This window comes from Myodes glareolus, chromosome 6 (assembly GCF_982192425.1).
Source record: "Myodes glareolus chromosome 6, mMyoGla1.1, whole genome shotgun sequence".
NCBI classification, from domain to species: Eukaryota; Metazoa; Chordata; class Mammalia; order Rodentia; family Cricetidae; genus Myodes; species Myodes glareolus.
In genome coordinates this window covers 20,082,259-20,107,758 of record NC_142031.1, presented here as the reverse complement: position 1 = coordinate 20,107,758, position 25,500 = coordinate 20,082,259, and the positions used below count along the sequence as shown (strand labels likewise).

Below are 25,500 nucleotides of genomic sequence, written 5' to 3'. Positions count from 1 at the left end.
CGACCATTCTGTGCTGTTCTCACCCACTCCTCCTCTTCAGTCTTCCAGGATTTGACCCTTATGGCAGCCTTGGGTTTCGGCTTCCTCTCCTCATCTTTCCGGAGACACAGCTGGAGCAGTGTGGCCTTTAACCTCTTCATCTTGGCCCTGGGGGTGCAGGGGTCGATCTTGCTGGAGCGCTTCCTGAGCTGGCCTTTCCTGAAGGATGTGGCCATCAGTCTGTTCAGGTAACTGAAAGCAGCGGGGTTGTTTTGGGTGCTTAGAATGCAGCGAGGGAAAGTTCTAGACGACCAGGGCATCTCTCTAGCCCTGACATCACAAAATACTTAGGGCAAAATTTTTCTAGAAGATTTTCATTATTTATACAAAAATCCAAGTCAACTGGGCCCTATTGGGCATTTCCATCTCTGTGGTACCCCAGGCCTCCCTGAATTCTCCCTATTTTGTTCCTAATGATTCTGATTGCATGAAGTCATACAAATTGGTAGAAAAAGAAAAAGAGTAGACACAAAACAAAGCAGAAAACAGAACTGTTGCCCAGAGAGACAGCATCTTAAAGAAAAGGAAGGGTGGGCAGGAGGTGCAGCTCCATGGTGAAGCAGTTGTCTGGCATGTACATCTGTCCTGGGTTCCATGCCCAGCCTACGAGGAGAAAACAAAAAGGGGAGGAAGAGGCAGAGGGGGAGAGAGAGAGGAGGGGGAGATGAAGAAGAGAAGAGAGAGGAGGGAGAAAGGGATGCAAGAAGGAAGGCTCAGTTCTGAGATGCCGGTAGACAGGAAACAATCACACTTTTCTTTTCTTTAAACTAGCATCTATCCATGTAGATGTAGCTAAATGAGATGGTACAAACCGGCAAAACTAACCTGTGATGCTAGACGTCACAGTAGTGGCTACCCAGGCAACAGGTGCATATTGATTAGGAAGGAGCACCACAGAACCTGTGGGCTCAGTGACCATTCTCTGTGTTAACCCAGATGATGTTTATATAGCGGGAAATCAGAATGATCAACAACAGGTGATTAATAATAGAGCTGAGATGATTAACAGATGATTAATAGATACAGATTAGTCAGGGTTCTCTAGAGGAACAGAACCAATAGGGTGAATATATGTATATATACATGTATATATTTACACACATATACTTAGATATAAGAATTTATTGATTTAGGGTACATTAAAATAATATTAACAGAGCTGGGAGGTGGTATCGCACACCTTTAATCCCAGCACTCGGGAGGTAGAGGCAGGCGGATCTCTGGGTTTGATGTCAGCCTGGTCTACAAAGTGAGTTCCAGGACAGCCAGGGCTACACAGAGAAACCCTGTCTTGAAAAAAAAAAAAAACAATAATAATAGTAGAAATAACAGGTATCTCACACCTGAGAGGTGCCCCAGCAAGTTGGTGCGGTCCCACAGTGGCTGTCACACTCCAGCGGTGAACAACCTGGTACTTGCTCAGTCCTGGAGAGCGCAGGTCCTTACTCCACAGTGGAAGTCTGGAAATGCAGGTTCTTTCATCAGCAAAGGAATCAGCAGCAGCAGGGTGCATCATTCTGCAGCAGGGGGGAGGCTGGGCAGACAGGAGGCAAACAAACCTCCTTCCAACTGCCCCTTTCTGTCTGGGTTAATACCCGGCAGGCACCTCCCACACTCTTCCCACAGCAACTAGCAATTAAGAAAACACCCCTCAGGCCAATCTGATGGAGACAGTTCCTCAATTGAGGGTCCTCTCTACAAGATGATTCTAAACACAGATAGGTGGTAGGCAGTTCCTGTGGGGCTGTACACCACTTTAAAGAGGCGCTGGATACTTGATAGAACTAGGAGACATTTTCCTTGAGAATGCTTTCTTGACTGGATGTGGTGGTGCATGACTTTGATCCCAGCTCTCCGGAGGCAGAGGCAGGCGGCTCTCTGAGCTCCAGGCCACCCAAAGCTACATGGCAAGACCATGTCTCAACTCTTCCCCCACCCCACCCCCCATAAAAGTAAGTTTTGTTGTCTTGTCCAACCTTGAATTGCTAGAATTCAGAGTCACACCTTGGGAAGTCTCAGCCCTGTGAAGGCCATCCCAGCTTTCCTTCTTAGGCCCTTGCTAAGGCTTCTGGGCCTTGTCCACGGACAGAAAACTTTCTGTGGGCCCAAAAACCATACTAGGTGCATCACCAATATTCTCTTTAGCCCATCCAGGGTCAAGGTCCCAGCTCATCCACAGGTAAAGGAATGAAAGTTCAGAGAGGGTAAGACATGTGGCTGGGGTCATAGGATTCTAACTTCCTTCTAGCCTTCCCAGACCCTCAGAGCAGTCACGATGTAAAATGGTTCGTTCCTTTTTTAAATACTGTAGAAGACTGAGGGAATGCAGCAGAGTTAGCAGAGCTCTTGCTTAATGTGCATAAAGCTCTGGGTTCTACTTCCAACACTGCAAAACAAAACAAAAAACTGGTCATTACGGCACACTCTGTAATCCCAGCCCATCAGAGGTGGAGGCAGGAAGATCAGGAGTTCAAGGTCACCCTCAGCTACACTAGTGAGTCTGAGGCCAGCCTGGGCTAGCAGATGTCCAGTCTTTAAAAATACCCTTTTAAATAACTTTTTCAAGGCTTAGAGCTACTGCCTGTGGGTATTGCATACCCCCTGGGTTGTGTCAAAGGACACCCTGGGGTTCTCACACAACAGCCCTGGGCTGGGGCTTCTGTTTAAAGTTGTTGCACAGGTGTTAGCCTTTGGCACCCAAATTGGAACAGGGAGCATTTCAGGATGCTTCCCAGGAACCTGTAACAGGGACCTGTTGTCCCTCCCTACCACCCAGCTGCCATCCTACCAAATACCATTTGGATCCTCCTGGCTGAGACTCAGCTGGTACTGGCTTTGCAAGACTGAACAGTGGCACCCACCTGCCTGTCAGGCCAGGCTGGGCTAGTGGGCTTTGCCTGACCTGTTCCCTGCACTAGGAACAGAGACCCTGCTCTCCCCTTACACAGTAAGGACTTGATAAATGCTCATTGGGATAAAAATGAAAACAAAAGACCCTTCAGTGAGCGATTTCCACCCACTGCACACCCGGTGTTGGGGATCAAACCAGGGCCTTGCAAATGCTAGGCAAGATCTCTGCTGAGCCCCAGCCCCAACCATTGTTTTGTTTTTCTGTGACATAGGCTCATGGAACATAGACAGGTCTCAAATTCACTAGGTATCTGAGGGTGGCCTTGAACTTCTGAACCTCCTACTTCAATTGTCTGAGTGCCAAGATTATAGGTGTACATGCCTGGTTTATGTGTTACTGGGGATTGAACTCAGGGCTTTGTGCCAACTGAGCAAAACACCAGATTCCATGGGTGTACTTTTTAAAAAGTATTTATTTACCTGTATTTTATGTACATTTGGTATTTTGCCTGCAAGTATCTCAGTGTGAGGGTATCAGATCCTCTGGAATTGGCATTATGGGCAGTTGTGAGTTGTCTTGTGGGTGTTGGGAAGTGAACCCTGGTTCTCTGGAAGAGAAATCAGTGCTCTTAACCACTGAGCCACCTCTCCAGCCCTAAGGGGTGTGCTTTTAATTGCATACCCTGAGTGGTTCTAGAAGATTCTCCCTAGAAGGTCCTGGCAATGCCCAGCTTCCTTGTTGCATCTGCCATGTGTTCATGAATTCTGCTCTTACTGTGACCCCAGGTGTTGTTACACAAAGTCACAGAGGCACAGGGTGTATTCCAGGTCTCACTGTCAGGACATGGCTGACATAATGACCACCTTATTTCAGGGTCTTTCTATCACTTGTCACAGGTCTGAAATCTCATGACTGGCCCACTAATTTTTGAATTGAGCTGGTCAATGCACTGAACACTCGCCTACCGAGCATGGCCTGTCTAGACAGTGACACACCAGGTTCCCCAATATACTGTCCCTCCTGGTCCACGTCCCTATGTCCTGCTCTTACTGTCCCCTCACATCCTTGAACCTCAGCAACAGCAGCAAGGGAGACCAGGGAGGCTGCATCCCTTAGATCTAGGGACTCGGCCTTAAATCTAGGCCAGCTGGACTTGAACCTCATCTTTGTTAGCAGGAGGTAGTAGTGGCCATCCTTCCGGTTCCATGCCCTCTTGTACATGATGAGGGGGACACAACATTGTAGTAACGTAGTACCACCCTGATGGAGGACTGACCTTTAACCTCAGGCAATTCAACAGCCTCTCACCAGCACAGCTGGGATAATCCCTAGGGAGGAGAGGTTTCAGGGGAAAGGGGAGGCGCAGCTCAGTGCCACTCACTTCCCCCTCCCCCAGGAAGCCCTCCATGATAAATCTAGTTGGCACAGTTAACTCAGGAAATCCTATATCTCTCCAGCCAGACTAGAAGCACTTTGAAGATTAAAAGGTGTCTTTCTCTGCCCGAATCCCCACACTGAGCCTGCACACTTGTCCAGGGGAGGAAGGATATGAGTCTTCATGATACCTGCCTCTATGCATGAATTCCCTCTCACGTGCCTACCAGTCTTTGTGTTAGATAGATACACGTATACAAAGACTTCCTTCTAACCCCTGCCCCAGCTAGGGCAAACAAATGTGGTCTTTCTTACTTTCCAGGTGGACGCTTTACGGGATTAAGTAGCTGCTTAGGTGGTAGAGCTGGGATGGGAGGCCAAGCTTATTCTACTTCCAAACTGCTAAACCCAGGCTCCACACATCGAGGAGAGAAAGGAGGACCGTGGCGGGCCAGCGGGTGCACAGCGCCCTCTATGGAACATCTGAGAGCGGCGACAGCAGAAAGGAAGTGTGGGGTTGAGGGTGGAACTCAAGACAGCGGAGTCCCTCGGGAAGAGGCAGCCACTTTAAATCCCAGTGACATTGGTAGAAGAGGCTCGGCGCCTCTGAACATTCCTGTACCACTGGAGTGTGCAAGGACCCCGGGTGCCATCCTGGTGAGGGACAGGGCAAGAGAGCACTGTGCTGTTGTGGAAACCCTCCTCTATGTGTGTGTGTGTGTGTGCGCTGCTGAATGAGAGGTACTCTTCCTCACAGGGTCTCTCTCCTCTCTCAGCATCCGGACGGCTACCATGAGCACAATCCCTGTGCTCATCTCAGCGGGCGCTGTCCTTGGGAAGGCAAACTTGGTGCAGCTGGCTGTGATGGTGCTGATGGAAGCTGCAGCCTTCAGAGCTGTCAGGATTGTTGACAAGAAGTTCTTCCACGTGAGTCCCAGGGCTGTGAGGGGACTTGGGAGAGCGTAGGGGGGTAAGATGCTGCCCCACCTTGATGAAGTTTTGGAGTTTTAAAAATAAAGCTAGGCCTCGAGTGGAGCTGAAAGTGCTTAGACGCCACTGAAGGTTAAACACAGCGCGTGGAGGCCTTGAGTGGGGCAAGATTACTATGGGATGCGTATGTAAGATGAATTCCCAGAGCGTATTAGCCACAGAATGTGCGTGTTTCATATATGGTATCTATTCGAGTGGCTCACAGGTTAGTCCAATTACTCCAACAATGACTGTCTCCTGATAGAAAGCCCAAGAGTCCAGCAGTTTTCCAGCCCATGAGTCTGGATGCTTCACTGGCCTTCAGTGTACTTTGGGATCTTAAAGAGGTAGGCTCTGATGACGGTGAAGGAATGGACTTGCCAGGGAGTCCTGAAACTGAGAGCAAGGGCTTCCTTCTCCCTCGTCCTTTATAGAGACTGCCACCACGAGTGGCCTAGATTTAAGACGGATTTTCCTACCTCAAAAGATTGGGACTTAAAGTAGGTCTTCCTTCTTCAAATGATTCTTTTTTTTTTTTCCTCTCTCTTTGGCTCTTTGAACTCTTTGCTCTTGAGGGGCTGCCACCCAGATCCCAAATAAAACACACAGACAGAGGCTTATTCTTATTTATGGATGCCTGACCTTAGTTTGACTTGTTTCAAGCCAGCTTTTCTCAACTTATGCCAGCTACCTTTTGCCTCCAGGCTTCTTCCTTTTTTTTTTTTTAATATTTATTTACTATTTATTTATTATGTATACAATATTCTGTCTGTGTGTATGCCTGCTGGCCAGAAGAGGGCACCAGACCTCATTACAGATGGTTGTGAGCCACCATGTGGTTGCTGGGAATTGAACTCAGGACCTTTGGAAGAGCAGGCAATGCTCTTAACCTCTGAGCCATTTCTCCAGCCCCCCTTCTTCCTTTTCTTACTTCCGTGTGTCTTTCACGCTTACTCGGTGGCTGGCTGGATGAGGCCTTAGTGTCCTCCTCTCCTCTCCTCTCCTCTCCTTGTTCTCTCTTGATCCTGCCTCAGAGTTCTCCCATTTATCCTGTCTGCCAGCCCCACCTATCCTTCTCTTGCCTTCCTATTGGCTGTTCAGCTCTTGATTAGACCAATCAGGTGTTTTAGACAGGCAAAGTAACACAGCTTCACAGAGTTAAACGCAGCATAAACAAAAGCAACATACCTGAAAATAATATTCTCCAACACGATTCAGTCAAGAGAAAATGCTCACAGGAGTTGCTAGCCTCTTGGGTTTTAGTTAATTCCATGTGTAGTCAAATAAACAACCAAGACTAGTCTTTCATTGAGTCATCATGGCTGTGGTCAGCAAGTTCCACGGTGAGTGAACTTAGGAAGTGAAGCAGAGGCCATGGAAGGCTGCTCCTTACTGGCTTGTTCATCTTTTTTTTTTCTTTTCTTTCTTTCTTTTATTTTTCTTTTCCCTGAGACAGGGTTCTCTGTGTAACAGTCCTGGCTGTTCTGGAACTCACACTGTAAACCAGGCTGGCCTTGGTCTCAGAACTCTACCTGCCTCTGCCTCTCATGTGCTGGGATTAAAGGCCTGTGTCACCACTGCCTGACCACCTTGCTTTCTTATTTAGCCTAGGGCCACCTGTCCAGATGTGGTACCATCCACTGTGAGCTGACCCTCCCTCATCAATTCATGGTACCTGTACGTCCCTATTCACATCTTGAGTCCCCCCACCATGGTCCTATTATACTGCCTTGGCTTGACTTCTACAATTATTCCATGCTGTATGCACAGACCTAAAGCTTTGAATCTAGGAACCAAGAATAATACACCATGGTTCTTGCCAATAATTCAAAGACATAAAATATAGCAAAGGGAGATAGGGGATGCTACAAAATTCTATTGACTATCTTTAAATTTTTATTGATTACCCAGAGCAGACTGATGTGACATTATTGTTATGTGTTGTTCAGATCCACAATTCTTTATTCATTGAATCGGCATGCTTTTGTCTAGGTAGTAGCATATATTAAAAAGATAGAGGAACATAAAAATTATATATCAAATAAAGAATTAATTCTGAGTGACCTTTCTTTAAGAGAGCTAACACTGGAAATGTACATTTGTACATTTGTCTGCTTTTCGAGACAGGTTTTCTCTATGTAGCCTTGGCTGTCCAGGAACTCACTCTGTAGACCAGGCTTATTACTAACTAGCTCTTACATTTTAAATCAACCCATATTTTTCATCTACCCTCTGCCATGTGGCAGTAACTTTATTACCACAGCATTTTCATCTCCTCCTTGTTGTTATTCTATTTACTTTAGATTCACACTGGAATGCCAAAATATAGTTTGTTTTATCTCCTCTTTATTCTTTTGACTTTTGGGGGGGGACCCAGCTCCCAAATAAATACACGTGGAGTCTTATTATTACTATTAAATGCCTAGGCTTGGCTTATTTCTAGCCAGCTTTTCTTACACTCTCCCATCTTCCTTTGCCTCTGGGCTGTTACCTTTTCCTATTTCTGTACTGCTTATTTTCCCTCTTAGCCCATGGCTGGCTGTGTAGCTGGATGACCCCTGATATGAGCCTTCCTTGTCCTTGTGCTCTTTGATTGCCTGCTCCTTCTTCTTATTTATCCTCTCTGCCTGCCAGCCTCGCCGGTCCTTTCTCCTGCCTGCTGATTGGCCATTCAGCGCTTTATTAGACCTCAGGTGTTTTAGACAAAGAATCACAGCTTCACAGAGTTAAACAAATGCAGCATAAACAAAAGCAACACATCTTTACATCATTAAACAAACGTTCCAGCCGGGCGTGGTTTTGCACGCCTGTAGTCCCAGCTACTCGGGAGGCTGAGGCAGGAGGATCACTTGAGTCCAGGAGTTCTGGGCTGTAGTGCGCAATGCCGATCGGGTGTCCGCACTAAGTTCGGCATCAATATGGTGACCTCCCGGGAGCGGGGGGGGGGGGGGGGGGGGGGGGGGGGGCGGGACACACGGGGGACGGGGGGGATGGGACCACCACCAGGTTGCCTAAGGAGGGGTGAACCAGCCCAGGTCGGAAACGGAGCAGGTCAAAACTCCCGTGATGATCAATAGTGGGATCGCGCCTGTTAATAGCCACTGCACTCCAGCCTGGGCAACATAGCGAGACCCCGTCTCTTAAAAAAAAAAAAAAAAAAGAAAAGAAAAGAAAAGAAAAAAATATTTTTTTAAAAAAAAAGTAAAAAAAAAAAAAAAAAACAACAAATGTTCCAGAGCATAAGCAAATGTAACACACCTTAAAATAATATTCTACAGCAGCCCCATTTGGGTCTGGTTTGCAAGTCCTCCGAATCCACCCTTCTTCCCCGTCCTTAGTTTGGTTTTTCAGCCTAATTTTATCCTGTCCAGCTATTGGCCAATTGGCTCCTTTATTGGCTCAATCACAACGACATATATTCACACAACGTAAAGGAATATTCCACAGCAGGAAGGTGAGGACAAAAGGGTCAACAGTTCAAGGTCATCTGTGACTATATAGTAAGTTTGAGGTTAACTTCAGCTACAAAGACAAAAAACAGCAAACAAAATAAACAACAAACAAATAACAACAACAAAGAACAGGCCTACGGAGATAGCTCCGTGAATAAAGGTGCTTGTTGCTTAAAACAACAACAACAACAGCAACAAAAAACCCAAGCCCCTGATGAGTTTCATCCCCGGAACCCAAATGAAAAGTCAGGTGCTGGGAGGGCTGGCGAGACAGCTCATCCTTTGAGAGCCCTGACTCTCTTCCAGAGGACCCAGTTTCAATTCCCAGCACCCATATGGCAGCTCACAACTTCCTGTAACTCCAGTTCCAGAGGATCTGACAACTTTTTCTGACCTCTGAAGGTGTTCATGTACAAACACAGATAAACACACATATACATAAATTAAGAAAAATACACTTCCTTTTTTTTGTTTTTGTTTTTTGGAAATAGGGTCTCTGTAGATCAGGCTGGCCTCGAACTTACAGAGATCCACCTGCCTCTGCTTCCTGACTGCTGGGATCAAAGTCATGTGCCAACACTGCCTGGCCACCCATTTTATTCTTTTTTTTTAAATTTATTTATTAATTATGTATACAGTGTTTTCCCTACATATATACTGCAGACCAGAAGAGGGCACCAGATCTCATTACAGATAGTTGTGAGCCACCATGTGGTTGCTGGGAATTGAACTCAGGACCTCTGGAAGAGCAGCCAGTGCTCTTAACCTCTGAGCCATCTCTCCAGCCCACACCTGATTTATTCTTGAGTGATGTCTGTAACCTTCTCTTTTTGCTCTTTATTTTTTAATTTTTTTGCTTTTGTTTTTCTTAAACCTATCTAGGACTAGGTCTAAGGGTCTAAGAGTCTCACTCTGAAAGAACAAATGTTCTTAACTGATGGGCAGTCTCTCCAGCCCCAATGGGTTTCATTCATTTATTTTTGAGGCAGGGTTTCACTAGGTAGCTCTGGCTGTCCTAGAACTCACAGAGCTCTGCTGCTTCTGCCTCCTGAGTGCTGGGATGACAGACAGGTCCCCACACCCAGGGCTCTGTGCATGCTACACAAGCTCTTAGCTGAATGAACTATAGATGATCTCCAGTTTTAGGTCTGTCTGAGACAGGGTCTTTGTTCTGTAGCCCAGGATGGCCCTGTACTCACAGCATCCCCTTGCCTTAGCCTTCTATGTGATGGAAGTACACGCATGTCCTCTTCCTGGTCTTTAGGCAGAAGCTATGTAGGCGCGCATCTTCATACGTGGGTGAGGGCTCTTTAGCAGCATCCACCCATTGAGAAGTACTTACCTATCATGTACCAGGCATTCTCACGACCATGAGAAAATACAACTGCAGGGAAATTTCTGCTGAGAAAGGAACCCAACCATTACCACTAAAAAAAAAAAAAAAAAAAAAAAAAAAAAAAAAATGGACAAAAGATGTGTCCGGTTTGATCATGACCAATTCTATAGTGAAAAATAAAGCAGAAGAGGGTGGTGCCGAGATGTGAGGGGGTGGGTAAGATACCAGACAGACTGGTAGGAAAGCATCACCACGCAATTTTGAGGCCAGACCTGGAGGGCGTCTGGCAACAGTGGCCAGCCAGCCCTGGCCAGGTGTTTGGTAGATAGCATCTGTCCCAAGGCCCTTGTGTCTCTTGTCCAGACTCCTTACATGTCCTGCCCCTTGGTGATAATAGAAAGCTTGTTGCTTACCCCCTCAGGGCTGACCACTTCCTCCTCCCTGCCCATGTCCCTCTGCCCAGAGAAACAGTATTGCTGACTGTTGAAGGGCCTGAAGTAATGTAACATGAGGGCCGGCTTGTTGGGGTTTTTGTCCCACCTGGTACTCCATAGCCGGCAATTCCCAAAGAAAATAACATAGAGTCTACATTAGGTTATAAACTGATTGGCCCATTAGGTCAGGCTACTTATTAGCTCTTATAACTTATGTTACCCCATTATCCTTATCTATGTTAGCACATGGGTCTGTACCTTTCTCAGCAGGGCAGGTTACATGCTGCCTCTTCGGTGGTCTGCACAGGAATGGCAGAGGAACCTCCCTGCTTCCCAGAATTCTCTTGTTCTCAGTGCATCACCTCTACTTCCTGTCTGGTTTTCCCGCCTATACTGCCTGCCTGGCCAATCAGCATTTTATTAAAATATGATTGACAAAATACAGACAATTCTCCCGCATCAAAGTGAGAGAGGGCTGGAGAGCTGAGAGTGGAGGGTGGGGAGGGAAGAGGGGTTAGGCTGGAGAAAAAGCGGACCACACAGGGTCTTCCTGCTGGTCATGGAAAGGACAGTCACTCTGAGTCAGGAGGAAGCCAGCGGAGGATTCTGAGCCGGGAAGAGGCAGGGTCTGCAGCTGTTAGGAGAATATTCAATAGGGACAAGGGTGGGAACAGGAAATATAGCTGGGAGGTTATTGCAGAAATCTGGGGTATCAGCCAGGGCTGGTGGTGACACATGACTTTAATCCCAGCACTCTGGGAGGCAGAGGCAGGAGGATCTCTGTGAGTTCGAGGCCAGCCTAGTCTACAAGAGCTAGTTTCAGGTCAGGATCCAAAGCTACAGAGAGAAACCTTGTTTCGAAAAAACAAAAAAAAAAACAAAAAAAAAACCCAACAACAACAACAACAAAAAACACCAAAAAAAAAAAAAAAGAAAGAAAAGAAAAAAGAAAAAAAGAAAGAAAACAAAAGAAATCTGGGGTATCTGCGAAGGAGACTTTGGTCAAGGCAGCATCAGTGGGGAGTAGGTAAAGAGCCGATCAATTCTGAGAGTTTTTAGAAGACCCTGAAGACAGCTTTTATCCTAAACCCACTAAGAATGAAGCCTAAGACTTATTAAATTTGCTATGCACGGTTAGCATGAACCACAAGTCTACCTGGCTGTAGTGTGGCATTCCAAGACCACTCGTCACTCATCACCATGGGAAGGCCAGCTGGGTGGGTTGTATAAGCTCTGAATACCAGGTCAGAGTTCGAGTCACACCTCCCACAGAACTTTCTCAGAAAAGCACAGGACTTTCTCAGAGGGGCAACACGGCTGACCTCTTCACGCAGGCCTGGGACACTCACCAGACCGCTGTGATCTGTTGCAGATGGAAGACCACATAATCGCGATGCACGGGCATGTGTTTGGGACCTATTTCGGACTGCTTGTGGTCTGGTGCCTCTCCAGGTCCCTGCCCTGGGGAGTGGATGAGAAAGCCCAGACAGAGAAGGCTCAGATGGCCACAAGCTCCAGTCTGTTTGCCATGCTGGGTAAGGACGAGAGGGCTGGGTAGTCTCCTGTCTGAAGAGTTGGAAACAAATCCTGCTGACAGATCTTTCTGACCCTGAGTATCCTGGTCCCATCCATAAAGGCCCTTTGTCTCTAGTAATGTTGTTGAGTTTATATAGCTTTATATATAGCCTATAGACTATATATATATTATAATAATGTTACATATAAACTATATTGTTATATATGTGAACCATGTTATTGTATATATACACTATATGTTATATATCAACTATAAAACATATATTTAAATACCATATAGTTTATATATAATGTTATTGAGTTTATGTAGCTTTGGAGTAAGCCTCTCCTTTTAGGGACTTCTCTTCAATAATATTTGGTGGAGCTGGGCAGTGGTGGCAGAGGCCTTTAATCCCAGCACTCAGAGGCAGAGGCAGTTGAATTTCCTTGTGGGAGGCCAGTCTGGTCTACAGAGTGAGTTCCAGGACAGCCAGGACTGTTACATTTGAGAAATCCTGTCTCAAAAAATCAAAATAGGGCTGGAGAGATGGCTCAGAGGTTAAGAGCACTGGCTATTCTTCCAGAGGTCCTGAGTTCAATTCCCAGCAACCACATGGTGGCTCACAACCATCTGTAATGAAATCTTGCACCCTCTTCTGGCCTGCAGGCATACATACAGACAGAACACTGTATGCAAAATAAATAAATAAAGCTTTAAAAAATTTTTAAAAATCAAAATACTAATAATAATTCAGTGGAGACTTGGGTGTGGTGGTGTACCCCTGGACTATAGCACTTGGAAAGCAGAGCCAGGAGGATTGAAAGTTCAGAGAGGCTCTTTACATTAGACTACATTTATTTATTTATTTTATGTGCATTGGTGTTTTACCATGGAACTGGAATTGCAGATAGTTGTGAGCTGCCATGTGGGTGCTGGGAATTGAACCCCGGGTCCTCTGGCAGAGCCATCAGTGCTCTTAACCACTGAGTAACCTCTCTGGCCCTTACATTAGACTTTAAATGAGTTTATCTTATTTTTGTCTCTAACAGAAAGGAAGCATGTGGGAAAGGAAACCCTGTGACTAAAAGTGAGAATTAAGATAAAGGAACATAGGGAGGAGCTGGAGAGGTGGAGTGGTTAAAGCACTGGTTGCTCTTGCAGGGGACCTGGGTTCTGCTCCCAGCACCCACATGGTGGTTCAAACCACCTATAACTCTGGTTCTGATGATCCTTTGTCTCTGAAGGCATCAGGCTTGCAAGTGTGTGCATACATATATGTAGGCAAAACACTCACACACATAAAATATTTTTTAAAAGATAGTACTTTTTAAAAATATAGGGAGTAGGCCAAGCAGTGGTGGCGCATGCCTCTAATCCCAGCACTCAGGAGGTAGAGGCGGGTGGATCTCTGTGAGTTCGAGGCCTGCCTAGTCTAGAGTAAATTCTAGGATAACCAGAACTACACAGAGAAATTCTGCCTTGAAAAAATTATTTTTTAGATTTGTGTGTGACTGTTTTGCCTGTATACATGTTTGTTTACTATGTGTATGCCTTTTGGATCCCCTAGAACTGGGTTTACAGATAGCTGTGAGCCACCATGGGTGCTGGATCCAACCCAGGTCCATTGCAAGAGCAGCCAGAGCTCTAACCACTGAGCCATCTCTCCACCCTCTGCTTTGCATTTTAAAAGGAAGCATTTGGCCATCAAAAAGCAGAGTTGAGGCCTGGCATGTGTAGAGATCTGAACACACTGGGCCTTATATTCCTCGTCTGGAAATGTGTCGTCTGCTTCCTACCAAACTGAGACTTCAGACGGGAGAGGGGAGAGGTGACTGTTTAGACACCCCTGGAAGGTGACCAGGCTTGCTTGCTAGCTCCAGGCCGTTCCTCTGATGTCCTGGAAGAGAGTGGTTTCAGAAGCAGTGCTCTTCTGGCTAATGGCCTTCTCTGCCCTCCAGGCACCCTCCTCCTGTGGATCTTCTGGCCCAGTTTCAACTCTGCTCTGCTGGAATGCCAAAATGAGAAGAAGACCGCTGTGCTCAACACCTACTATGCCCTTGCTGTCAGCGCAGTAACAGCTACCTCCATGTCAGCCCTGAGTCACCCCCAGGGGAAGATCAACATGGTGAGGAAGAGGCTGCCTCCTGGGCTACAAGTGTCTCTTTGTGCCTAACACACGTATTGATGGCTGTCCCACAGGGCCAGGCTCTGGGTATCCATTTATGCTTAACACACGTGTCGATGGCTGACCCACAGGGCCAGGCTCTGGGTGTGTGTCTGTGTCTAACACACGTGTCGATGGCTCTCCCACAGGGCCAGGCTCTGTGATGGACTCTTCCTTGTTTGCCATGTAGGGAATATCAGGGTACCAGAGACTGGACAGGCTTTCTGGAGGCTGGTGTGTGTGCGCGCACGTGTGTTTAAATCAATGTTGCTATCACACAGACCCCATTTCTGCTAGTTGTTGAAGCCAATATACCATGAGCAGAACAAACTGGGATAAAGCTAGTCAACCTTTCTTCCTTCAAGAAGAAGGTGGTGGTGCACACCTTTAATCCCAGCATTTGGGAGCCAGAGGCAAGCAGATCTCTGTGTTTGAGGCCAGCCTGGTCTACAGAGTGAATTCCAGGACAGGCTCTAAAGCTACACAGAAAAACCCTGTCTATAAAAACCAACAAAACAAAACAACAAATAACGAAAAGGAAACATGTTTTAAGAATTCAGTTTTTAAAATACCACTAGTTTTTAGACTTTGAGTCTTTCTTGGGGGGGAGGGGTTTGAGACAGCTCTGTTAAGTGCTTAACCCTGTTAAGTGCTCAAGGGTGTGTAGTAAGGAGGGGCCAGGATGCCCAGTCAGAAGGGCTAATCCCTGAGCTCGAGGGAGCCTGTGGATGAGCGTTACCTGGCCAATGGACGGGAAGGAATGGCTTCACGACCTGTGAGCCAGCGAGGCCATTAGGAGGCGGCCTGCTGAAGGCTAATGACTGTGGGCAAGAGAGCCCTCCCTGGGCTTACTTCACCTACCCACAAGCTGTTGCTTTGCAGGTTCACATCCACAATGCAGTGCTGGCGGGAGGCGTGGCTGTGGGCGCCCCGAGTTTCCTGATCACTTCTCCCTGGATTGCCATGGTGTTGGGCCTCACAGCGGGGTTGATCTCCATTGGGGGAGCCAAGTGCCTGCCGGTAAGTGGGCAGCTACTCTTGGACTTTATCTCTGTGAAGAGACACCATGATTGTGGTGACTCTTATAAAGGAAGCATTTATTAGGGTGGCTTGCTCACAGTTTTCAGAGGTTCAGTCATTCTAACCATGGAGGGGAGCAGGCTGGCATGCAGGCTGGAGGAGCAGCTGAGAGTCCGATATCTTGCAGGCAACAAGAAGTTGACTGAGACACTGGGTGGTATCCTGCCTGAGCTTGGGGAACCTCAAAGCCCACCCCTACAGTGACACACTTCCTCCAACAAAGCCACACCTCCCAATAGTGCCACTCCCTTTGGGGGCCATTTTCTTTCAAACCACCATAACTACTAATCTCTACTTTGCCTCAGACCAGTAGTATCTGGGTCACTGGGTGGGTCACATGGGAACCTGAGGCAGGTACAAAGCCCACATACATTAATGACTAAGCTAGGTAGGACATTCAGGGAAGACACCTGTGTCAATGCAGGTTCGAAGTCGCCTCTATTCTCAGATAAAACTTTATCTGACACGCAGAGCAGGCCCAGAGGCATTTCTGTCCATCATTTTAATCTTTAAAAAAAAAAGGTTAAATGGCATTTATTTGTTTGTTTGTTTGTTTACTGTGCATATAGTAGAAGTCAGAGGACAACTTGAACAAATCTGTTCTCCACTTCTACCATATGGATCCTGGGAATTGAACTCAGATCGTCAGGCTTGACAGCAAGCCCCTTTTCCACTGAGCCCTCTCCCAGCCCAGGCGGCAGACTTTTGTAGGCTGAATCTGGATACTCAGCTTCAACTCAAGGAAGAGTTTACCAGCAGTTGGATTTGATCCTAGCTAAGCCTCTCTGCTTTTCATCTGCAGAGGGAACACATGTCTCTTATCTCTTTTGGCTTTGAAACCCCAAGATGAAAGCAGTTGTTAGACAACAAAGAGAGTGTCGGAAGGTGACATGCTCCCATTGGACTCAAGCCCTGTCTGAGTGATTCTTTCTATCGCTGTGATAAAACAGCAAGACCAAAAGCGATCTGGGAGGAGGGTTTATTTCATCTTACAGGTGGTAGGTAGTCCATCATCCAGAGAAGTCAGGGCAGGAATTTGAGGCAGGAGCTGATATAGAGGCTATGGATGGGTGCTGCTTACTGGCTTGCTCCCCATGGCTTGCTTATAGAACCCAGGACCACCCAAGGGTGGTACGAACCTCAGTAAGCTGGACCCTCTCACATCGATCATCAGTCAAGCAAATGGTCTGAAAAGCTTGCCCCAAGCCAGTCTGGGGGTGGGGAGCAATTTCTCACCTGAGGTCCTCTCTTACAAAATGACACCAACTTGTGTCAAGTTGATGTAAAGCTGCCCAGCACAGCCCCTTGATGTCTTGGTGCCTCAGTTCCCTAGACTCTTTTTCTTTTAAAGATTTATTTATTTATTTATTATGTATATAGTGTTCTGGGCACCAGATCTCATTATAGATGGGTGTGAGCCATCATGTGGTTGCTGGGAATTGAACTCAGGACCTCCAGAACAGCAGTCAGTTCTCTTAACCTCTGAGCCATCTCTCCAGCCCAAGATTTATTTATTTTATGTGCATTGCATTGGCATTTTGCCTGCATGTATATTTGTATGAGGGTGTAAGTTCCTCTGGATCTGGTATTATAGACAGTTGTGAGCTGCTATGTAGGTGTTGGGAATTGAACCCAGGTCCTCTGGAAGAGCAGCCAGTGCTCCCAGCCGTTGAGCCAGCCATCTTTTCAGTCCTTCCTTTGACTCTTTCACCAGGGCAGGGTGGCTCTGCTATTTTGAAGATAACTCATTTGTTTATCAATTCATTCATTCAATCATTCACCAAACATGCTGAAGAGAAAAACAAAAAACAACAACAAAAAACCCAAAAACTTTATTTTTAAATTTTTGCATTGGTGTTTTGTCTGCATGTATGTGTAAGGGTGTCAGATCTTAGAGATACAGACAGTTGTGAGCTGCCTCCTGGGTGCTAGGAATTGAACCCTGGTCCCCTGAAAGAACAGTCAGTGCTCTTAACTGCTAAGTCATTCCTCCAGTTACCAAACATGCTTTAGCCCTTGTTCTGCTTCAGATAAACACGTCAATAAAAAGCAGAAGGGCCCCTAAGCTAGCCTAGGTCTGGTCAGAGTAGAAGCTAATACTTGCAGAGGGAATGACGCCTGAGATCAGCAGAAGACAGTATGTCGGATTAGCCAGGCAAATAGGGAAATGAATCCCAGACAGGGTCGGATTAGCCAGACAAATTTGGAAATGAATCCCAGACATGGTCAGTGCCTTCAAACCCTCAGTGAGAAGAGTGTGTGACCCAGCCAAGAAACAGAAAGATCGTGGTTGCGTTCGCCAGACCTTGTTGAGATCAGCATGGAGAGGTGGGAAGTGCTGGGCAGAGCTTCTGGGATAACCAGGTGTCTGGATGTTCTCTCCGGAGACGGTGGGGGCTGTAAGGAGAGAAGGAACCCGAGGAAGCTCCCTAGGTGTCTCCTCAGGCCTAATGAGGGCAGAAGCGGAGGGACCGTGGGACAGTCTGTGCCACGTGGATAGATGCCGTCTGTCTGATTTCTTGTCTCCTTGTTGTCTTGCGGATGGATGGCATTTATGGGTGACTAGCGACATTCTTGCTCAGCATGCTGCTGGGCTGTGGAAGTTAGAAGCCAGGATGTTGCTCAACACCCTACGGCACAGAGGATGGTCCCCCGGTCCCAACACAGGATTATCAGCCTTAAATGGGAATGGAATCTGTGTCGGGCCCTTTTACTCAGAATGTGACCCAGGAAGCATCAGGAATGGTGACTACTTTCCTTGGCGCTGTGACCAAAAACCACCAAGAAACAACTTAAGGGGAAGGGTTTATTTGGGCTCCTGGGTTGCGGGGACACCATCCATTACGATGGGAAAGCGTGGCCGCCAGCAGCTCGCTGGCTTCAGGGGTTGGTAGCTGCTGTTTGTTCACGCTTCAGTGGACCACGAAGTTGAAAGCTTGGAAATGGAGGAGGCTTGTAACCTTAAGGTCCAACCCCCAGGAACTTACTTCCTATTATTATTGAAAAAGAGAAAGAAAGACGCCTTGCAACAGAGCTCATGTGGAGGATTTTTTAATTGGGGGAACGAATGGGAAAAGGGGGAGCGGTGGAGGGTAGACTGGCCTGGGAAGGAGGAGGGAGGGAGATAGGAGGTGGGCAAGGCTAAATTTACTTTTTTTTTTTTTTTCTAAATTGACTTTTAAAAGTGAACATAGTGAATGTGCACAGGGGCGCTCTTAGTGGCAGCAGCTAAGGATACATCCTGTCAGGACCCCAAGGGCCGGCAGTATAGATGCCTGAATACAAACACTTCCACCAGCTGTCTCCTCCTAAAAGGTTCTACAATTTCCTAGAACAGGACCATCCACGGAAGGGGGTGAGGCAGGAGGTGTTCAACCCCATGAGCTTGTGGGCCCTATCACATTCCAGCTGTGAAACATCCCTGGGAAGTTAGTCAGAATTGCAGAATCCCAGTCCTCTAAATCCTTTACATGTGAGCATGCGTGAGCGCATGAGCATGCGCGAGTGCATGTGCATGCCAGAGGAAGGAAACCAGGCCTTGGCATCTTCTAGGTAAGCATTCTCTGTTCAGTCTACATCTACAGTCTTTCTGAGCATTTTAAAATAAAGGTTTTATTTTTATTCACATGCGTGTTTTCCCTGAATATACATTTGTGCACCATGTGCAGCATGCTGAGGCCAGATTCCCTAAAATTGGGATTACAGATGTTCTGTGCCGCCATGTGGGTCCTCAGAACTGAACCCCAAATTCTGAAGGACTGTTAGGAAATATTCCCAAAAAAAAACGAGCCTCTCCGTCGATGCAAATAATCCCAGTCAGACCAAATTAAAAGATATCCAGATTTAATTGGACTTAATTGGATTTAATTGAATTTAATTGGATGGCCCAGAGGGGGGTAACAGAAAGCCAACACAACCACCAAAGAGGAAGGGGAAGACCTCTTTTATTTTTATTCTCTGGGAGGCAGTTTAAATAGCCTATGGGAGTGGTCTTGACCTTTCCTGGAGAGGGGTCAAGGTTTTGTGGGCTCAGGGGAGGAGGCTTCCAAAGAAGGGTGCCGGGTACTGGGATTACATTGACCTCCTCTAGAAGAGTAGCCGGTGCTCCTAACTGTTGAGTCATCTCTCCAAGCCCCTCTTCTTGGCATTTTAAATGTTTCCGGGGCGTGTGGGGTTGGAGGATGTGAATGTACCTTTAGGGCATCTTTAGGTGAGCCTCCACTCTTTGGTGGTCCTGATGTCAAGGACCTGTAGAAGAATTGGGAGAAACTATGGGTCTTACTTTGTTGTTGTTGCTTATTTTTCCAGACAGGATTTCTTTGTGTAACCGTCCTAGCTGTCCTGGAAGTCACTCTGTAGACCAGACCAGCCTCGAACTCACAGAGATCTGCCTGCCTCAGCTTCCCAAGTGTTGGGATTAAAGGTGTGTGTGCGTGCCACCACTGCCCAGCGGGTCTTATGTATAGATGTACTTATAACATCACTTTGTCCCTAGGTGTGTTTGAACCACATGCTGCAGATCCAGAAGCCTGGTGGGATCCATTATACCTTCGGTTTGCCCGGTCTGCTCGGAGCAGTCACCTACATTCTGCTGACACATATGAACAACTACAGTATATCCCAGTGGGTACAACTACCACATAGTTCAGTGGGTGCCTTGGCCTCTCCCCTTAACTTTCATCCAACTTGGGAGGACATTTATCCAGAGCCAACTAATTCAGAAAATTTTTAATATTTTTAAAACATTTTTATTGATAATTTATTGGGCTCTACATTTTTCTCTGCTACCCTCCCTGCCTCTCCCCTCCCCCCTTCAATCCCCCACAAGGTCCCCATGCTCCCAATTTACTCAGGAGATCTTGTCTTTTTATACTTTCTACTTCCCATGTAGATTAGATCTATGTAAGTCTCTCTTAGTGACCTCATTGTTGTCTAAGTTCTCTGGGATTGTGTTTTGTAGGCTGGTTTTCTTTGATTTATGTTTAAAAACCACCTATGAGTGAGTACATGTGATAATTGTCTTTCTGTGTCTGGGTTACCTCACATTATTTTATGTTTTCTAGCTCCATCCATTTTCCTGCAAAATTCAAGCTGTCATTATTTTTTTTCTGCTGTGTAGTACTCCATTGTGTAAATGTACCACTTTTTTTTTTTTTATCCATTCTTCGATCAAGGGGCATTTAAGTTGTTTCCAGGTTCTGGCTATGACAAACAAAGCTGCTATGAACATAGTTGAGCATGTGTCCTTGTGGCACAATTGAGCATCCTTTGGGTATATACCCAAAAGTGGTATTACTGGGTCTTGAGGAAGGTTGTTTCCTAATTTTCTAAGAAATCGCCACACTGACATCCAAAGGGGTTGTACCAGCTTGCATTCCCACCAGCAATGTAGAAGTGTTCCCCTTTCCCCACAACCTCTCCAATATAAGTTGTCATCAGTGTTTTAGATCCTGGCCATTCTTATAGGTGTAAGATGGAATCTCAGAGTCGTTTTGATTTGTATTTCTCTGATGACTAAGGATGTTGAGCATTTCCTTAAGTGTCTTTCAGCCATTTTAGATTTCTCTGTTGAGAGTTCTCTGTTTAGGTCTGTACTTCATTTTTTTTATTGGATTATGTGATCTTTTGGTGTCCAATTTCTTGAGTTCTTTGTATATTTTGGAGATCAGACCTCTGACCGATGTGGGGTTAGTGAAGATCTTTTCCCTTTCTGTAGGTTGTCATTTTGTTTTGTTGACCATGTCCTTTGCTTTACAGAAGCTTTTCAGTTTCAGGAGGTCCCATTTATTAATTGTTTTTCTCAGTGTCTGTGCTGCTGGGGTTCTATTTAGGAAGTGGTTCCTTGTGCCAATGCCTTCAAGTGTACTTCCCACTTTCTCTTCTGTAAGGTTCAGTGTGGCTGGCTTTATGTTGAGGTCTTTGATCCATTTGGATTTGAGTTTTGTGCATGGTGATAGATATGGGTCTATGTTCATTCTTCTACATGTTGATATTCAGTTATGCCAACACCACTTGTTAAATATGCTTTCTTTTTTCCATTTGATGTTTTTTGCTTACTTGTCAAAAATCAGATGTTCAAAAATGTGTGGATTGATATCCGGGTCTTCTATTCAGTTCCATTGGTCCTCCTGTCTGTTCTTATGCCAATAACAGGCTGTTTTCAGTACTGTAGCTCTGCAGTAGAATTTGAAGTCAGGGATTGTGATGCCTCCAGAAGTTCTTTTATTGTACAGGATTGTTTTGGCTGTCCTGGGTTTTTTGCTTTTCCATATGAAGTTGAGTACCGGTCTTTCAAGGTCTTTGAAGAATTTTGCTAGGATTTTGGTGGGTATTGTGTTGAACAGAAATTTTTTTTAATTATTAAATTTTAGACAGGGTAAGCGAGGCATGGTGGTGTAGGTCTTTAATCCCAGCACTTGGGAGTCAGAGACAGGCGGATTTCTGTGAGTTCCAGGCAGGCTCAGCCGGTAGATTGTTTTCCATTCTCAAGCATAAAAACTGGGTGAGGTAGCGTTCATCTGGAGTCCCAGAACTTGGAAGGTGGAGGCAGGAGGATCAAGAGTTCAAAGTCATCTTCTACCTGGTATAGGTAGTGTGTACCACATAATGAGATCTGAGGGGGGGAAAGGCTCAGTTGTTCAATACCTCTGACTGTAGGATTACACTGAAGAGCCAGTGTAGGTCAGGCTTGGGCTGAAACACAGAGTCTGGGGATTTCAACATGCCTACCCAACTACATCTGCATAGCACTATAAGAAAGTATGGTGGCTGGGAAAAGGACACTTGGGAAGGGCCGTGTCACTACTAATGCCATCTGTCATGTTTGTCCTCATACCTACAGCCTGATTTGTGAGTGGTCTCTCTGCTTTGTCCATTCTAGGATTACCAACCAGATGATCATAGACTTTGGGGCTCTCAGCTTTGCTCTGGCGGTGGGAATGGTGTCTGGACTCCTAACAGGTCAGTGCAGTACCATGTGGTACACATGTACATACCTAGCTTCTTCCTCAGGAACTCACCCCTTATAAGGCAGACTGCTCAAACGTTTAAAATTTGTTTGCTTGTTTATTATGTATACTGTGTTCTGCCTGCATGTGTGCCTGCAGGCCAGAAGAGAGCACCAGATCTCATTACAGATGGTTGTGAGTCACCATGTGGTTGCTGGGAATTGAACTCAAGACCTCTGGAAGAACAGCCAAGTGCTCTTAACTGCTGAGCCATCCCTCCAGACCCTCAAGTGCTGCTTTTAAAAAATCAAAGAATCAGCTCAGAGTAGTGGGTCATTCCTATAATCTCAGCAATCAAGAGGCGATGGCACGCAGTCTCCAAATTCAAGGCCAGCCTGGTCTACACAGTGAGTTCAAAGGTCAGCCAGAGCTCCACACTGAGTCCCTGACACCACCCTACCCCACAACAAAAGACCCAACACAAAATCCAAGAAGCATAAAATTTCGGAGCTAGAAAGGCCTCCGGAGGCCACCTGCTGCCAATGAGGCCTGAGAAGGTGGGACCCTCCCTGGAGTTTTCCAGTGGGGCTGGTGGCGTCCTTGAGCTCAGGGGGAGTGACTGCACCCAGCTTTGCCTTAGTGTCCTAAACATTGGGAAGACAACTGTCACCATGCCAGGCTTTCTGGGGAGATTTTTGTTGTGTTTTGCTGGAGTGAAAGGAGCACAGAGGGAACACAGCTCGCACTGTGAGAGTGGAGACCAGTAGGCCTTCCCTTTGTTCCTCATCACCACATCCAGGAACTGGTGACTAAAAACAACCCAGAGGGCTGGAGAGAAGGCTCAGCAGTCAAGAGCACTGGCTACACTTGCAGAGGACCCAGGTTCAATTCCCAGTATGGACATGGTGCTCACAGCCTCACAACCATCCCTAACTTCAGGTCCAGGGATCCAACAGCCTCTTCTGACTGCTGTGGACAGCAAGGGCTTCGCTCCCCATGGTGGCTCCTGTGCCACCTCCTCAGCTGTGCCAGGGAGAAGGGTGTCAGAGTCACACCCACTGGATACTGCTGGGTATGACAGTCCTGCTGGGAACTCTTGCCGTCCTGGTTTCTTAGGAGACACCTATAGGATGAATGGAGCCACCAGGACCCACTGAACTTCCCTTTGTCTACTGAAGATTACAGGGAGGGGAGATTTAGTGATTTGTTTTGTTTTTCAAGACAGGGTTTCTCTGTCTAGCCCTGGCTGTGCTAGAACTCACTCTGTAGACTAGGCTGGCCTAGAACTCACAGAGATCTGCCTGTCTCAGCCTTCAGTGCTGGGATTAAAGGCGTGCGCAACCACTGCCCGGCTTGTTTCAGTGATCTTGAGGTAACAATGAGCTCTCTATATTAACACTTGCCATTTATTTAAGGTTGGCTCCTAAATGTCAAAATATGGAGGGCTCCCCACGCCAGCAAGTACTTTGATGATCAGGCCTTCTGGGAGGTAAGATTTTTAGGTTCTTAACAGGATAGATTTATTTTTTATTTATTTATAGTGTGTGTGTTCACATGTGTGTGTTCAAGATCAGAGGACACCCCTTCAGGTGTCCCAAGATTAAAGATAAGGAAATGGAGGCCCATTGGAGATTAAGTCACTTGTCCAAAATGGCAGAACCAGTCAAGGGCACAGAGGGATACAAATGGGTATGTTTGGCTCCAAATGTGTAGCGGGCCTCTGCTGGAGAACTGTCTCCAGACACCGATGTCACCATGTGACTGTCTCACTTATTTCCTGTAGGAAAACGGACCAGGAGCTGCCTGTGGCTCCTGAAGTCATATAAGCACCACACAGAAAAAGCCAAAATGGAACACGCTATTGTTTCTGTAGTAGTGAGTCCCTGCCACTAGAGGTATTAAAAAAAAAATGTAAAAAGCTACATGAAGCTGGGTGTGGTGGTCCAGCCTGTGATCCCAATGGAGGATGGTAGGTTCAGGGATAGCTCTGGCTACATAGCCAGACTCTGCCTCAAAATACAAAAAAAGGGTTGGAGTGGGGAAGAGATTTGCTGCTCTTACAGCGAATCTGACCTCTCCACACACTGCACACATGTAGCGCATAAACAGACAAACACGCACACACGAGTATACATGAGTAGAAACAAATAGGGCCTGGAGGGATGGCTCAGTGGTTAAGAGCACTGGTGTTCTTCCAGAGGACCTGGTTTTGATGTCCAGAACCTACATGGCAGCCATTTGTAACTCCAATTCTAGGGATGGGATGGTCACTTACGGCCTCTGCAGGAGCCAGGCATGTGCATGGTACAGACATACCAGCAAGTAAATCCTCCAAACAAATAAGTTAAAATTTTCTTTTGAGCCAGGCAGTGGTGGTACACCACCTTTAACTGGGAGTCCTAGGATAGTCGGGGCAGTTACACAGAGAAACCCTGTAGACCAGGCTCGCCTCAACTCAGAGATCCTCCTGCCTCTGCCTCCCGAGTACTGGAATTAAAGGCGTGCGCCATCACTGCCTGAATGATTTTTTTTAAAGAATTAAAAATTAAAAATAATTTAACACACCTCCCCACACACATAGACCCCCCAAAAACAAACAAAAAACAGAGAAAGAGAAATATAGATCTAAGATCTCTCCCAACTGAAGATTCTAAAAGCGACAGCTGGGTGTGGTAGTGCATGCCTTTAATCCCGGCCTACTCTACATAGTGAGTTCCAGGATAGCCAGAGCTAACACAAACTGTCTCCAAAACCAACGAAATAAAATGTCTGCTTTGCCTTGACAGTTCCCTCATTTGGCTGTTGGATTTTAAGCAAAAACATCTGAGAATGAGGCTGAGCGTGGAGCTGTCCCTCTCTGTGCGTTCCATTCGTGTTGGTAACATATGTGTTACAAGGAAGTCTTCCAAGTGGTGATTTAAGTTTAAACAATATGTCTGGTTTCATGACAGATACCGTCAATACTGTTGGCTGCAGACACCTCATTAAAGTTCTGGTCCATTCTGTCGACAACTGTTTCATTCTTTTCACACTTAATGAAGCCGCCACCCAGGTGGTTAACTGCTGGCTACAGCAGCACAGGAAGTAATGGGCAATACGGAAACGAAGAACCTGGTGACCACAGGCTTTGGACCCAGCAGTTTTACAAAGTCCTCAGCATCCCCCAGACTGTGCTGTGGAGCTGGTTATGGGGTGAGGGTGCATGCTCTCAAGTTCCTAAGCGGACTCAAATCCATCATCTGCAGATTTGTGGTGTCATGGAGGGTGACACCAAAGCAGTCTTTTGTGTCCTGACAAGATGACATCATTCGGACCCATGGCTAGTGGGTGTGGAAGAG

The 25,500-nt window shown here is 46.5% G+C and overlaps 1 protein-coding gene and 1 pseudogene across 1 annotated transcript in view; both read left to right on the top strand.

Moving 5' to 3' along the window:
• The window catches only part of Rhce (Rh blood group CcEe antigens), a 33,851-nt gene extending 8,677 nt beyond the window's left edge, over positions 1 to 25,174 (top strand). The window contains exons 2-10 of the mRNA XM_048443176.3: positions 41 to 227; positions 5,041 to 5,191; positions 11,828 to 11,990; positions 13,930 to 14,096; positions 15,018 to 15,155; positions 19,711 to 19,838; positions 22,096 to 22,175; positions 23,578 to 23,651; positions 24,949 to 25,174. Coding sequence (XP_048299133.1) covers positions 41 to 227; positions 5,041 to 5,191; positions 11,828 to 11,990; positions 13,930 to 14,096; positions 15,018 to 15,155; positions 19,711 to 19,838; positions 22,096 to 22,175; positions 23,578 to 23,651; positions 24,949 to 24,975 — 1,115 coding nt within the window. The 3' untranslated portion in view covers positions 24,976 to 25,174. The remainder of the gene's footprint in view (positions 1 to 40; positions 228 to 5,040; positions 5,192 to 11,827; positions 11,991 to 13,929; positions 14,097 to 15,017; positions 15,156 to 19,710; positions 19,839 to 22,095; positions 22,176 to 23,577; positions 23,652 to 24,948) is intronic.
• On the top strand, positions 8,020 to 8,375 carry LOC148121668 (signal recognition particle RNA; annotated as a pseudogene).
• Positions 25,175 to 25,500: the final 326 nt, after the last annotated feature.